The 14,682-nt window shown below is 38.5% G+C and overlaps 1 protein-coding gene across 13 annotated transcripts in view; it reads left to right on the forward strand.

Annotated features, from left to right (window-relative positions):
* Epb41l2 (erythrocyte membrane protein band 4.1 like 2) overlaps positions 1–14,655 on the forward strand; it is a 176,504-nt gene extending 161,849 nt beyond the window's left edge. For all 13 annotated transcript variants that reach the window (XM_038338552.1, XM_038338550.1, XM_038338556.1 and 10 more), the window contains 4 exons: positions 1,412–1,510; positions 3,005–3,085; positions 6,953–7,061; positions 13,419–14,655. In XM_038338552.1, coding sequence (XP_038194480.1) covers positions 1,412–1,510; positions 3,005–3,085; positions 6,953–7,060 — 288 coding nt within the window. In that variant the 3' untranslated portion in view covers position 7,061; positions 13,419–14,655. The remainder of the gene's footprint in view (positions 1–1,411; positions 1,511–3,004; positions 3,086–6,952; positions 7,062–13,418) is intronic.
* The last annotated feature ends 27 nt before the right edge of the window (positions 14,656–14,682 follow it).

A 14,682-nucleotide genomic window follows, 5' to 3' on the forward strand; every position in this document is an offset into this window, starting at 1 on the left:
GTTTACTAGATGTGATAGGTTTTATACATTTGCTAAGACACCTGACATTGTCCTCTGGCCTCCACAAACACGTGTATGCACACATACACACAAAGAAAGTGGGTTCATCATTTCAAAATGGACCTGTGGTTTGCCTTTCTCTGGTAGGATTGCACTGAGGTGAAAGATGTCAGGTCTTAAAGTATTTTTTTTTAAGAGACTGAATGTGTATATGTATGCAGTGTGTCTCAAAAACAAGTAGATAACAGTGAGGACTCTAAGAGAGACATACATGGATCTAATACACATGGGAAGTAGAAAAAGACAAGATCTCCCGAGTAAATTGGGAGCATGGGGACCTTGGGAGAGGGTTGAAGGGGAGGGGAAAGGCATGGAGGGGAGCAGAGAAAAATGTAGAGCTCAATAGAAATCAATTTAAAAAAAGAAATTAGAAAAAAACAGTTTCAAGCATGTTATCCATATGTGCGCATAGATCCCGCATAAGAGCAAACAGGTTTCTTATCATGGGCAGGTTTGTGAGAATATTGTTCTTACGCCTGTGTTGTGGTAAGTAAGTACCTTTAGCAGCTCAGGTGTCCGAGACAGTCCGAGAGGAATTTCTTTGTGCTGTGTTAGAAAGTAGGCACATAGGTTTGCGATCGTAACGTAGGCAACCTAGCTGTTAATTTACTTTGTTATTTTTCATGATAAACTCTAGAATCTTCTGCCTCTTCCAGTGTTAAAGCAAATAAATAAAAACAGCTCCTTTTAAAATATATACAGTGAGATATATATATATATGTATATATATTGTGTGTATATGACATACATGGAGTATATATAGTCGCTTACATAATATTAATATATACACTCATATATGTATACTCATGAGATGCCAACCGTTATAAGAACTATGTAAGTTTTACAAAATCTATTAGGGATAAGCAGATAACCAAATATTTAAGTTCAGTTTGTCCTCATCAGGTTCTGTTACTAGTAATCTGAGAAAACATTTACCTATTTTTACCCACCTGTGCTTAAAAAACAATAGTAAAGTCAGTACTTCTGGTCACTGTGGAAACATCTTCACCTGGCTCTCGGGTTCCTTTTTCTAGCTTCTACAAATGTCCCCAGACAAATCCTCTTCACTATTGTTTGACTTACAGTCTCACCTTTACTTCATTCTACTTCCTCTTTCTGCCACAGGGTTTGTTTCTGTACATTCACTGTTTTTCACAGCTCCTCTTTTCAATGCCAGCTGCTTTCTGGACCATGAACCACTACTACCAACATGCAAAGGAGAGGCAGATAGCGTCTCCTGCATCTCCTGCCAACTGTGGAGACTTAGAAGATGCATACTCAGTGGGCGGGGTCTTTTCTGACATGATGGAAGTTAAGCATTGCTTTGTATTTTTCCTCCAACTATCCAAAGATTGATGGCGGGGCTGGTGGTGATTCGGGCACGTTACTGACTGCACAAACCATCACATCTGAGTCCGTGTCAACAACGACAACCACACACATCACCAAGGTAAAGCAATGTAGGGGAACCCTAGGGAGAGGATGGTACATGGCAAACAGATCTTTTCTATATTATTCCTTTGTTCCTTTACACACTTCTGAGTAATACACAGACAGTGACAGTGAACTAAAATGTCTTTCTTTAAAGTATCCAAGAAATTGCTCCAACAACAAATGTGTTTTGAACCAAATTACAGTTTTGTAAAGTACAAGGGGGTAAAAATATGACTAGCTATATTTAAGACAGCTACATGGACAGAAGAAATATTTTAATAAAATTGTGAGACGTCTCTCATTTGTTTAAAGTTCTAGTATGTTGATTTAAGACATTTTACCCAAAACCTTTTCTAAACATGTAATATATAGCCCATGTAGTCCTTGGCCTGAGAGCATCAGCTGCATCTGGGGCTTGGATGGCTGAAAGTTATGACTTACTCCAGACCTATTGTAACCCTTGGGAAAGCTTCCAGCTGATTCTGATGCACTCCAGTGTAATTCAAGTCTGATTTTCTAGTATTTCATTTTGCTTTTATTTTCGCATTGGATTAGTGCTTTTAGTAGTCTTAAATATATGTTATACCCTTTCCATTTCATGTTTCAAGACTAATTTAAATAATAAGCAAAAAATAGTAAGAAATTTTGTGAATTAAAAATATAGATACGTTGGTACTCAATTTATCAAATATTCAGGTGATAGAGCTAGTGATAAGCTTTATTTCTTAGATAAGTGCCGCTGTGTGGGTTGTAAAGGTGATAGAGGTTACCTGAGTGTTTTTTCGGAACTTTGGTATTGGCTGTGTTCTTTGCAAAGGTCTCAGAGGATCTCTGGCCTTCTACTTCTCCAGCCTGCCCCAGACATTCTTAGCTCGCACCTGACCAGTACCTCTGTGAGGCACTTCATTCGGGGCCTCCTTCACCCCAGTCTTTCTACACAGCCAGTGCGCAGCGTGTTCTGTGTCCATGTGCACAGCCACACTTGGAAGCAATCATCAGATCAGACTTTTAATGAAAATATTATTTGTTTTCTTTAAATCAGATGCAAGGGTTCTTTTTGTAATTTCACTAAAATGAATGTCTTATTAAATGAATTTGTATGACTGAAACCAAGCATCAAAACTATAGTATCAATTTTCTAAATCAAAAACACATCTAAAATGTTCATAACTCTATAAGTGCCAATTATTTCTTCTTTCTACTCTTCTTTTAAAAAATTGGACAACTGATAGGGAAGAAACTTAGGGAATGTAATAGATTATCCGAATGGAATTACTTAGATTTTTTAAATGGCATTTGTTCTATTTTAATCTCACCAGAATCTTGGTATTTTAAGGACTGCTTTCAAGTAAAGGATATGCATGGACACTGTCACTTTAACAGTAGGTCTCTGTGGAACTGAGAAGCACAGCACAAAAAAGCACCCAGAGCCTGATTCTGGTATTAAGATGGTCAGAAGTTGTCAGTTCTAGTTATTATTTTCTTTTTCTAATTTTTTTGTGACCTCTAGACTGTGAAAGGTGGAATCTCTGAAACAAGAATTGAGAAACGCATTGTGATCACAGGAGATGCAGCCCTTGATCATGATCAGGTAAAGGCCTTGCCTGTCCCATCTGTGTCTAGTTACCTCCTGATGCATCCAAAGTATGGTGGAAGGACACATCCCAGCCTTTCCTGTGAGCTTTCCTAAACACACCAGCACAAAACATAAAGTAATGTTTATCTTTCACTGGGTTAACATGCAAGATAATGGGGACTTCTGGTGACCAGTAGGAATTCACATTGGCCTGGTTTACAGACAGGTTGTTAAATACTTTAAAACAAATGGCAGTAAATGACAGTGCCCAAACAAGCCACCAAGGTTTCTTATGCTTAGTTGTGAACATTTTCAAGTGATTTTATAACATAAGAAAAGTTAGACTAGTGACCACTAAGTATTTTTCCTGTGGTAATTTGAGATTGTAAAGAGAAAGAAAGATCTCATATTTCTTTCAAAATTAAAATTTATATTGAATCTATTTTTTTGTTATTTTGTTTTTAAAACCAGAACTTTGTTTCAGTTCTAAGATAGGTCAGTGCTTGGTTATAAAGCAGGTAGGTAAGAAGTGGGGATGCTGGAAGCTTGGTCTTAGACTAGCCACAAGTGATGACAAGAGTATCTGTCTGTCTGCCTCCTTCCCTCCCTCCCTGCCTGCTTTATTTATTTATTTTTCTTCCCTCCCTCCCTCCCTCCCTCCCTCCCTCCCTCCCTCCCTCCCTCCCTCCCTCCCTCCCTCCCTCCTTCCCTCCCTCCCTTTTCTTTCTTTCTTAGTTTTTCTTTTTGATTAATTTTTAAAAGGAGAATAAGGTATTTTTCTCCACAACTTTAAGAAAAGGAAAAGAAGTGCTTAGCAGACCTCTTCTTATTCTTGGCGAATAGGGACAAATGATAGACACACAGCTTTGAACATGGTACTATGCCCAGGAGGGCCGCTAGTAGAGATAAGAATTGCTTGCTTGAGAAAGGCTTTGTGTATGACCAGAAAGGATGGAATTTTGTGGCCTTTGTAAGCCTGGTATTCTGATTACATGTTTCATAATGTTTGGGATCCATTTGTTTGCCTGTTGGTTTGTTGCGTTTTTAATTTCTGAGGGTTAGAGATAAAGATTGCCCCAGATGCTAAGTATGAACTTAAGAGTGGGGTAATCCTAGGAATTGAGTAGCGCACTTGACATGGAAGAACTGTCTGGAACTGACACCTCTGCTTTCCTATACAGAGGGAGCTTTTGCTGTTGCCCAGTGGGGAGTCTGGACTTCCCTGACTCTGAGGTGGAGCATATCTGACTCTTACTTACCCCCCTGACATTCTTGCTCAAGAAGTATTTATTAAATTCCTACAGTATTCTAGGCAAGAAGAGTATTTTCCAATCATTGTCTTAGTACTTTTCCTTTTCATGCTTTACAATACTTCAGGTTTTACCTTTTAACCTGTTTGCCTTGAAAACTCAAGTTTATGTAGCATTGCTTGTAAAAGGCAAATAAAATATGAAACATGTGGTTCCTAAAATAACACAATTCTATTTTAAAAAGATGATTCAGTATCCTGAACAGTTAATGTGAGAGAGCACACCAACTCTTTTATGCTTCAGCACTGGTTAAGTGGTGTCTGATCTGTATAGTTACCACCAGATGCTCTTGATAGGCTCACTTCCTCCTTAAAAAGGGATCCTTGGAACTATGTACATTAAATGAAGAAATTGGTCTCTTGACAAAATCTGATGCTGGTCATATAGTGACTGATACCATTCCCATTTTTTCTAGTTCCTTCCTTTTGTTCAAAGAATTCTTAGTAATGGAAGATTCCTTTATTTGAGGGAGACACAAAAATGTCTCACGTTGATATGTCTGATAGGCATACTCCCATAGAAACCAGCTCAGCAGCTCTTCTTTCTCTGCTGGTCATAATTTGATGCTCCATTCCAGGAAGGAAAAAAAACTACACTATACTTATTCTTAGCATATTTCTTTCTAATAAAATAGTTCTCAGCCTGGTATGGTGCTACATGCCTGTTGTCCTACGTCAGCTCTTAGGAGACTAAAATAGAAGGAACCCAAGAAGTTCAAGACTAACCTGACTATACTGAGACCCAGGTTCACTTTTTTCCTACCAATTTGGCAGTATGATGTTTCTCATGGTCTTTATTATTTTTGTAGTAATATCTTATTAACATTTTATTACATTTAATTTCTTAAGCTGATATACAATTGAAAGAAATTACAAGCATAATTTAAGATACAGACTGAAGAGGTGACTCAGTGATTAAGAGCCCCTGGCTCTTCTTCTAGAGGATTCAGGCTTTTCAGCACTCATTTGATAAATCACAAACATCTGTAACTTCAGTTCTAGGAGATCTTACACTCTGTTCTCTCCTCTGTGGACACCAGCACACACATGGTACACAGATATACATGCAGGCAAAATACCCATACATATACAAGCAATAAATTAATATGTGCTGGGTGTTGATTATGGCTTGTCCTCTTCTCGTTTACTCTGTAGCTTTACCTAGATTTAATGAACAAAAGCTCCAGGCTATACTCCATGTCTTTGCTTCTGTTGCTGTGAAAAGAAACCATGACCACAGCAACTCTTATAGAGGAAAACGTTTAATTGGGGCTACTTGGGGTTTTAGAGGTTTATCATGGTGGGACATGGCAGTATGTAGACAGACATGGTATTGGAGAAAGAGCTAACAGTTCTACATTTTTGGTCTTCAGGCAGCAGGAGGTGAACTGAGTCACTCTGAGCATAGCTTGAGCATATGAGACCTCAAAGCCCACCCCAACAGTGACACACTTCTTCAAACAAGACCACACCTCCTAATAGTTTCACTCCCATTGGGGGCTGTTTCTTCAAACCACCACACTTCATAATTTTATAGCAGAGAAAAACTGTAACATGATCCAGTAATGTGTTTGTTCCCAGAGGCAGACAGCAGAGCAAAAGAAATGTTACACTGCTCTTCACTGTTTTCAGATACATAATTTCCTTTTATAATAAGGTGATACATATCTTAGAGGAATATATTTTTTTTTTAGAATTCTTTCCTAGACTTTGTTTTTCTGTGGGATTTTTTTTCTTTCAGAACTTCTTTACAAATGAAAATCTCAATAATTAAGAAAGATATGTCTCCCTCTTAAAAATAGAGTCTTTGCATGTTACATAGTTTGCTCTCTGAAAAAGAGGTATTCGTCTTTTTTCTTACTGCCTCATCCTTGAAGAGACCATGGAACTGTCTAGTCACACTCTGGATCTTCCCCATGTGCAAAGTCTTGACCTGCTGTCAGACAGTGTACTTCTTAATGATTGTTTTTATGGTTATTATTGTTCTTTATTTCTGTCCCCTATAAGTTTATGGGCATTTTTTCTTACAGTGTTTTAGTATAATCTTTTTAAATTCAGACAGTTACTTTGAGTCCTAGATGACAAAGATTAGAAAACCTGGTCCCATGTCTTAGAGTTTCCAGCTGTTAAGTGGTAGTTACTACCATTTGTATAGATGAGGCACTGTACTTGTTAGTTGACATCATTTCCTAAATTCTTACAACAAACCTCAGAATGATCTGTATTGCCTCATCATTAGTCTAAGCTTCCAGGTGAGAATTCTATAAAGCTCAGAGGAAAACCACATTCTCCTAATTCCACAGTGAGTACAAACCTGGATTTCAAAGCCAGTGTGTTTCTCCTATATGCATCACCCTTAGAGGTACACAGCAAAGTCAGGAAGCAGAGAAAATGGCAGACGTTTTCTGAAATGATCAGTGAATCCAATTTAAACGATTCTGTTATTGTAAATGAAGACCACAAGAACAGTTTGGCTGAACCTTTTGTCTAGTAGATGAAGGTGCATGTATTCTGCCATCTTTAGGCAGAACCAAATACTCAGCTCATGATTGCTGTTCTTCTGATCCTGGTAGGCGCTGGCTCAGGCCATCAGGGAAGCCAGAGAGCAGCACCCGGATATGTCGGTCACAAGGGTGGTAGTGCACAAAGAAACAGAGTTGGCAGAGGAAGGAGAAGAGTAAGGTAAGTGAGCCTGGCCATCCACAGCCTTCCCTGTGACCACTCTGTGATCCTGTGCTATGCAGTTTTATATCAGGGTCTTTCTTCGTCATGTTGTTATCATCAAGCGCACCTCCTCAGATGTGTATAATCAGAATCTCTGTGGTCTGTTGGCTGTCTGCTGCAAATGACTGCTAGCAGTCAACATTCCTTCTATCAAGCATGTTATTGTAATCTGTAATTAATGTTCACACTGACCATTGGAGGTGCTGTTACTTTTATATTTCAGAGAAACTTATCTTATATGAGAGATAATGAGCTAAGTCTTTAAAATCTATATGTTAAGAATTACATATCAAACAGTGATCTATAAAGAAAGCATAATACTTGTATTACCTAAAAGTTGAAAGTTGTTTTAGTTGGATCAAGGAGGAAAAGTGTTGATAAATGATGTTTAATATAACCAACAGTAAAGGATTAATATTCTCAAAAAGTTAAGAACTCTAAAGAAGGTGGGCGGTGGTGGCGCATGTCTTTAATCCCAGCACTCGGGAGGCAGAGGCAGGCGGATCTCTGTTGAGTTCGAGGCCAGCCTGGTTTACAAGAGCTAGTTCCAGGACAGGTTCTAAAACCACAGTGAAACCCTGTCTCGAAAGAACTCTAAAGAACTGTTAAGAGAATTTAAACACTTCTAGCGAAAAAACAGGATGAAGATTACACAGGTAAACCATGTAAAAATAAGTGAACTATAAACAAAAATCTTTGGCCTTACTATATTGCCTAAATTGGTGAAAAATTAAAGTCAATGGAACATTTTTACCCATATGACAAAAAAATGTATGTCTTAACCAGTGTTGGAAGGTTATGAGATGAAACCATATTCACATACCGATGTATGTTATTTCTTAGAAGACAGTTGGGCAAAACCTATCTCAAAACATTAAACTGGCCTATCTTTAAACTACTTTTAAGAACTTAGGTGGGGGAGCTCAGCAAGTAAATGCTCTTGCTGCCTGCCGGCTAGATAGTCTCAGTCATCCCTGGGACTCCCTTGCTGGGTGAGAAACAACTCCTTCAAGTTGTCCTCTGACCTTGATGTGTGTGCTATGGCAGAAGTCTCCTTACACTATCATCTATGTGTGCACACAAAATAAATTAATAAATAAAAACTAAAAGCAGTAAATTTGCTTAATATACTTAGGGATGTTTGCTGATATTCCTCTTCAGAGTCTATTATAGTGTATATTTTAAAAAAGACCTTGGTGTCTCTTCTCTTTCATTCCTCTTTTTCTTTCTTATTTTATTAATTTGTATCTTCTTTGTCTGGTTGTTAGTTTGGCTAACAGTTTATCAATCTTACCAATTTTTCTAAAAGAACCAACTCTTTGTTTTAATGATACTTTGTATTGTTTTGTCGTTGTTTCTATTTTAGTGATTTCAGTCCTAAATTTGATTATTCTTCACTGTACTCATTTTGGGTATGATTTCTTCTTTTTGTTCAAGAACTTACAGGTGTGCCCTTAAGTTACTAATATGCAGTCGTGTCAGTTTTTTTTTTTTTTTAAAAAAGGTCGAATTTATCAGTTAGGGTCCTATATGTAACTATAGTGACACTAGTGTTAGTACCAGTAACTCCTTAGCATGAGACCAACCACATTTGGGTACTAGTAGCAATCCATGAGATAACTTAAATGACAAGTAGTATGGAATTAGTTAATACACTAGTTGCTTCCATGTAATGACTAAAAAATTCTTGATGAAGTGCATAATTATGACATTTATCTGTTAGGATTTTATAAAATATGTCTTATCACAAAGCACACAGTAAGATTACTTTTAAAAGCCTGTACTTTGAACAGTCAGAGAGCAGATAACTCAGGGAAAGCTGAGGCCACGGAACATTCATCTTTTGCCTTGTATAGTAGAACTGTTTGCTCGTCCATCTGAAGAGAGTGAGGACCCTTACTAGGTCACAGCCTCAGTGCTAAGATTTTTATTTTGCTAATTTCGTGGACATGAAATGATATATAATTGTGATTGTAATTTTAGTTTTTTTCCATTTTTTACATGATTCTTTGTATTGTTTTGTTATTTGCTTATTTGTTTGTTTCTATTTTAGTGATTTTTAGCCCTAAATATTTTCTTCTTTTTAGCACTTAAAACCTCAGTTTTTTTTTTAGAGGTAGTTTCTTTTCTTTTTCTTTTTTTTGTTTTTGTTTTAAGCTATATATTTTTCTCTGCTCCCCTTCTACCCTCTTCTTGATCCCCATGCTCACAATTTACTTAGGAGATGGCTGCAGCTCTGTGAAATGTAAGCAGGAAGAGATTCCTGAAATGCATTGGTTGGCTCTTACCTAAAGGTGTGATGCCATTTAGACCCAGAACGAAAACTTGTCCCATACTAAGTTTACCTCTTAGAGATACAAAAAGCAAAATGAAATCATCTGATGTGTACATGCCAGTAACATTAGGGGTTCCATGCTTGTCTCTGTTCTTCCTTAGTTCAGAGCCTAAATGCTTAGGGAATACATGCTGTGTTTAAATGCAGGAAGAGCCATGATCCATGGATCTTTAAATAAAGGGCTATACAAAGGAGGTCACTGCTCACCCATCTAAAACAATAAGGAGTCCAGGGTTTCTGACTCTGACGGGCATCTGATTAGCTAATAGTTAACTTACACATGTAAAAATGTATTGATTGCATTTGACACTAAAATGCAAATTTCTTAGAGCCTAAAAGCTGCTTGGAATTCTAGAAGCATGTTAAAGTTGCCATTTGTGATACCAGAAAGATTAGCCTGTTATACCTTTCTTGTGATTTCTTTATGACTGAATGGGAGTGAGGGACGTTGTAATGTATGTCTTCATGTTAAGTCCAGTAGGTCTTAAAGATTTTTCTTCAGTATATATTGTCTTCAGTTTCTAACCTATTTATAGTTTTCCTGTAATATCATTGAAACAAATAATTTTTGCTCTCTTTTCTAATTTTATGACATTTTTGATGGAAACAAATTTTAAGAAATAAAGTGATGCAGAAACTAGATTGAGAAAATGTCATAAAGAATCTGGAATCTCATTCTAATGTAGACAGAGATAACTAACATGAACTTTGTTTTTCCTCTCCAAGTTTAATAATGTATCTAACCTATTATGTCTAAAGTATTATTTCTATGGATGAAGAGGTTTGTTTTCTAATGTAAACATGGGACAGCTATGTTCAACAAATGATACGTATTCACCAGGCAGAGCAGAAATACTAGATGTCAAAGTGCAAGAATAGGTAGGTTGACAAAGGTCACAGATAACCCTCCAGAGCAGTTTGATTGGTAGGCTGTGTACCAGCCACCATCCCTTGTGTTTGTTCCTTCCCCCCACCATCCCCTGTGTTTGTTCCTTCTCCCCACCCCCCACCCCCGCGTGGTGGAGGGGGATTGCTAGCCAGGAAGACTTTGCTTCCGTTGACTTCCCCTGCCTAGACTCAGGCAGAGGTGCTAATGAGTGATGAAATAGCCCAAGGAAGACAGCAGGTTGGGAAACAATGGATTTGATTAGTCATCCTGCCACGATAACCAGGAGGCTTTAATATTATCTGTGCTGCTTCTAAATAGTGGGGAGTATTTTTTCCCTATCAAAATAAGAATTTTTATCTCACCAATCATGTGCATTCTGATTTATTTTATCCTTGTGGAAGGAACATTAATGTCCAGTCCTCTAAAATTAATATATTTGTCAGAATTTTTGCGAAGTTGAAATGCAAAATGAAACAGATCTAAAAATCTTTTGCTAGCTCAGGTATGGTTAATCATTTCTAATCCTTTGTGCTGTCTGTCTTTGACTATGGGCATACAAGCTTCCCCAAGACTGTGTATCCTTCCTCCCTCCCCCCCCTCCCTCCCCCCTCCTTTCTTTGTAATTATATATAAACACTCTTCTTTTTTAGTGGTGTTTTGTTTTGTTTTGTGACAAGGTGTCATTATTGTAGCCTTGGCTGACTTGGAATTCACTGTATACCAGGTTGGCCTCAGAATCACAGAATTCCATCTGCCTCTGCCTCTTAGTCACCACAGTCAACTACTTTTGCCTACCTTACTCTTTGGCAACAAATCCATCTGAGTCGTCCATTCCCTTTCGTAACAACAGCTGGTCTTCCCATCTTCTTTATCCAGCCCTCCGCTGTGTGGGCTCCTGACCAGAGTTCTAGCCTCTGTTCTCCTTCACCTTCAACATGCTCATCACACTGAAATCACAGCAGTGCTTCCAAACTATGAACCCAGCTATGCCACACGTCCTCAGGACCGGAGGAAGAACAATTCCCTCGTCCCTGGGTGTATGCTCTGCATAGCTGACCACCCCCTCACTCATGACTCCCTTCCTCTCTTCCTCGGCTTTGTACTCTCCTCTGGGTCATTGCAGTTGATCTTTTGCCAACTCCCACTCCCATTTTTATTAGCCCAAGTTCATACTTCTCATTCCAGTGTTGGGGAACAGACCAGATGTAGCTTATGTACCTTAATACCCCATCACTTAAGTACCTGCATTTGCCCCGACTGGTGTGGCTGCAGCATTCCATTGTCCATTCACCTCTGTCTCCTCTCCTACATAAATCCTTAAGTCCATCTTCACATCATAATGCTCTGTTGTAGCACGAGTAATTAAAAACCCAGAGACAGATACTGGAGTTCAGGCTAAAGATCAGAAAAGCAAAGCAGCCAACCACTAGAGAGACCTTTTACATCTACCAAATCTTCAGACTGAAAGGGTGAGGTCCTGTCTCCACTAATCCTCAGACTCCACACTCCACAGAGTTCCTGTCTCTTCCCCTTTATATTCCTCTTTCTACACAGCCATATTGCTCCTGTCTCCACCTCCCTAGTACTGGGATCAAAAGTATGCGACTCCCAAACACTGGGATTAAAGATGTGAACCACCACCACCTGGATCTATCTCTAGATCCATATTATGTAGCCCAGGGTGGCCTTGAACTCACAGAGATCCGTCTACCTCTGTCTCCTATAGGAGGAGGGCCTGTTTGTTGGTTCTGGCTTCCCGGCTGGCTTAGACCTGAAATAATCACACAGAAACTGTATTAATTAAATCACTGCTTGGTCCGTTAGCACTAGCTTCTTATTGGCTAACTCTTATATTAATTTAATCCATTTCTATTAATCTGTTTATCACCATGAGGTCGTGGCCTACCAGCAAAGTTTCAGCATGTCTATCTCAGCTGGCTCCATGATATCTTTCTCTGATCTGCCTCCTCTTCCTCCTAGCATACAGCCTAGCTTTCCCCACCTAGTTCTGTCCTTCCCTGCCATAGGCTCAAAACAATTTTTTATTCATTAACCAATAAAAGCCACACATAGACAGAAGGACTTCCCACACCACTCTCCTGAGTTCTGGGATTAAAGGTATGTGCCACTACTCCCTGGCGTGTATGGCTGACTAGTGTGACTGCTTTGCCCTCTGATCTTCAGACAAGTTTTATTTATTAAAACACAAATAATATACCTCTATACTCTATACCTTCTGTGTCTCTTCACTTGTTCTCAGCACCTGAAGTAATCTGTTCATCTTAATGAAGTAAAAACAGACTGACTTTCCCCAAATCTAGCTTAAAGCCTGCACTGGTTAACTTTTATTTTTATAGCAGTGTACTTCACCTGAAGGGGACCTATGTGTCACTACTCCTGTTAGATGCCTGGAACCAAATAGTACTGAATCCTCCATATACTGGCCCCCTTTGCCTTTTCAGCTAAGGGAAGCCCTTTATGACTTCCTTTTAGTGTATCTGAATTGCAAATACCTCTGCTCAGGCACTTTGGGACCTGAGACCATTAATAAGGAAAGTAGGGGCTACTTGAATGTAGCCTCTATGAGGCCATGACATTTGACCTAATAACCAACAGAGCTGCTAAGTGATTAATGGGTAAGTAGCATATTTGTACTGACTCATAGTCAGGGTGGGGCTAGGGGAGCATTGTGCTACTCAGAATAGCCCTCAGTTTCAAACTTTAGTTTTGAATTTCCCATTTAATGTCTTTGGATCACAGTTGACTCTAGGTACCTGCAACTGCAAAAGGGAAAACCAGATAACAGACATTGGGACGGGGTGGGGGGTTACACTATGTGTGTCATTTTTTTGTGGTAATTACATCATGTAGTATGGTCTTTGTTGCGAGCTCTATACTTGCCAATTTCCCAGAAATTGTAAGGCATCTAAGTTTGGAATGAGCTGTCATGTTTGTTTTTAGTAAACACATTATTTCCTGTTAACGTAGGCAGATAACTGTTGATTACTTGAATGAAAAGTTTGATTACTTATTCTGTTTAAGTCTGCTTTTGGAATAAGCTTTATGTTTTTTGTTTGTTTTTCTTTCCTAGAGAGTCAATTTTTTTAAAAGCAACATTCAACTTCATGAATCCGAAGAACTTTGACCATTCCAAGTCTTAATGCCACACCACTACTCCAGCAGTTCTGTGCTACAACTGGTAACGGTGACCAGAGCCTGAAGAATTAAAATGCCAACACCAAACCTTACCTTAACAGCTCTGGTCCATACTGTTCCCATGTATCTCTAATATATCATAACCACTTCTAAATATTCTTACTTCCTCTTTTCTTTCTGTCTTTTTTTTTCTTTTTTAATTCTTTGGTTTTTGTTAAGAGTTTTGTATTTGTTTCCTTTTCCTACCTGTTTTTTATGACTCATTTGCTCAAATGACAGTGAACAAAGCCAGCCCAGGCTGGTAAGGTGCTGTTCACTTGAACAGGTGCTGTTATATGGAAAGGAAACTCTGTGACTAATTTAGATAGTGGTTTTCTCTCTTCAAGGTAGTCTCCATTGAACTCGTACAGTCGGGATCTGCAGTTTTCAGACCGCAGTGAATGTACTGCATGAGCACAGTTTAATACCAACTCAGAGCATTTCTTAATCTTGAAATATTTCTAATATTTGGGAATTTCACTATGGATGATTTTTATATTGACTTTCCAGTCCTGTGACTTTGTATTTTAATAAAGTCAGAGACTCTCTAGACTGGAGAATTAGGAAGCTCACTGACCAAGCACTGTGTCAGAGACCGTCACCCACAGTGCAGTACTTCTCAGACATACGCTTTGCCACAGCATTCCAGAGCAGTAGGAGAACCACAGAACGTGCCCTTCTCTTTTCCTACTAAAAGAAAATCAGGCAGCTTAAGTTAAAGCCTTAGTGCTTTCTCTCTTAACCTTTCCAGTTTCAGTACTTCTATTATTTGAACACTTGAGTAGAACACTTGCTTTGTATTAAACTTTGTCTACATGTAAAACTGACCTTTTGTTACTGAGCAGGTATATCTCTTTAAGATAGTTTGATAACTCACAGGTTTGAAGATGCTGGGGATAAGAGGGTTGGGGACAGTGGTGGGGGTTCTGTTGGTTATATGAAAGCTATTCCATTTAAAGCTGACACCAGAGACCTGATAGGGACTTATTAACTGTATTGAACATGTCTTTCATTTGCTTTTGACTGTATAGTTAATGATGCCAGGTTAGATTTATAGCAGCTTCAAGTTGTATTAAATGGTATTTTGCTTTATGTAATACTGTTATAAAATAAAACTTTGTTTATTCTACAAACTTGTCACTTCTTTTTATAAACATCAA

This window comes from Arvicola amphibius, chromosome 8 (assembly GCF_903992535.2).
Source record: "Arvicola amphibius chromosome 8, mArvAmp1.2, whole genome shotgun sequence".
Taxonomy (NCBI): domain Eukaryota; kingdom Metazoa; phylum Chordata; class Mammalia; order Rodentia; family Cricetidae; genus Arvicola; species Arvicola amphibius.